Genomic DNA, 1,014 nt, shown 5'->3' on the forward strand with positions numbered 1-1,014 from the left:
GCCGGGGCTGCGCAGGCAGTATCTGCGTCTGCGCAGTCAGTTGCTTGCCCTGCGTTACGGGCCTCTGTCAGAGCAGAGCAGCTTCAGAGCCAGCAGTGTGCGCAGTTCCCGCACCACACTGGATCGCATGGAGGTTAGGTGCATTCAGAAACAGGGAAAAGGGTTCGAGAAATGCAGATAAGGAGTTCTGGGTTGAAATAAGCCCTAGAAAAAACACAGACAGAGGGCAAGATAGAACATCTATATAGTCCTTGATATAAATAGCAATTCAGATCCAGGTCTTTGTGTTGTGTGAGAGCTGCTGTGCATGTAGATTGCAAACTCTTTTGTGCATGATGGGCTTTATGTTGCTGTAGTGCTAAACTCTAAAATCATTCTTCATTACTGCCTGCTTTCATATTTTCTTGGTCTTTTTTTATTCTCTTCTCTGTCTTTCAATCAGGACTTCGAGGAGGATCCCAGGGCTCAGGGTGCCAGAGGCCACCGGAGATCAGTAAGCCGTGGTTCATACCAGCTGCAAGCCCAGATGAACAGGGCAGTGTATGATGAAAGGTTAAGTCCACTAATTTTATCATCTGACAAATTTTTGCAGAATGCAAAATGCTATGAAATGCATATTAATTTGTGACAAAGTGTGACATGCTTAAGCAAAACAGGTACTATTATTAGAATCGGCATCCCAAAATTAATAAGAAACAAGTATTGGATTTCATTAAGCAAATATGACGCAGGGTGTTATTACTTTGTTTTGCACTGTGTACCAGTATGAATAATTCTCTGGTTCTATTTCATGTGCCAGGCCTCCAGGTAGCCTGGTGCCCACGTCGGTGGCAGAAGCCAGTCGGGCAATGGCAGGTGACACCACCCTAAGTGAGAACTACGCCTTTGCCGGCATGCACCACATCTTTGACCAGCATGTCGACTCAGCTGGTGAGTGAGCTGTTAATGACACCACTAAGATGACCAACAAAAATGACTCTAGTCTATACCAATTTTTTTATTGATGGGCAGGAC

General features: G+C 45.1%; 1 protein-coding gene across 1 annotated transcript; it reads left to right on the forward strand.

Moving 5' to 3' along the window:
* The first annotated feature begins 6 nt into the window (after positions 1 to 6).
* Positions 7 to 946, forward strand: LOC107682679 (WD repeat-containing protein 13-like). The gene is made up of 3 exons (XM_016478844.1): positions 7 to 133; positions 443 to 552; positions 800 to 946. Exons 1-3 carry the CDS (start codon positions 128 to 130, stop codon positions 936 to 938), a joined length of 255 nt encoding a protein of 84 aa, XP_016334330.1. The 5' UTR covers positions 7 to 127; the 3' UTR covers positions 939 to 946.
* The last annotated feature ends 68 nt before the right edge of the window (positions 947 to 1,014 follow it).

The sequence above is a fragment of the Sinocyclocheilus anshuiensis genome, unplaced genomic scaffold, assembly GCF_001515605.1.
Source record: "Sinocyclocheilus anshuiensis isolate Anshui unplaced genomic scaffold, SAMN03320099.WGS_v1.1 C32470174, whole genome shotgun sequence".
Taxonomy (NCBI): Eukaryota; Metazoa; Chordata; class Actinopteri; order Cypriniformes; family Cyprinidae; genus Sinocyclocheilus; species Sinocyclocheilus anshuiensis.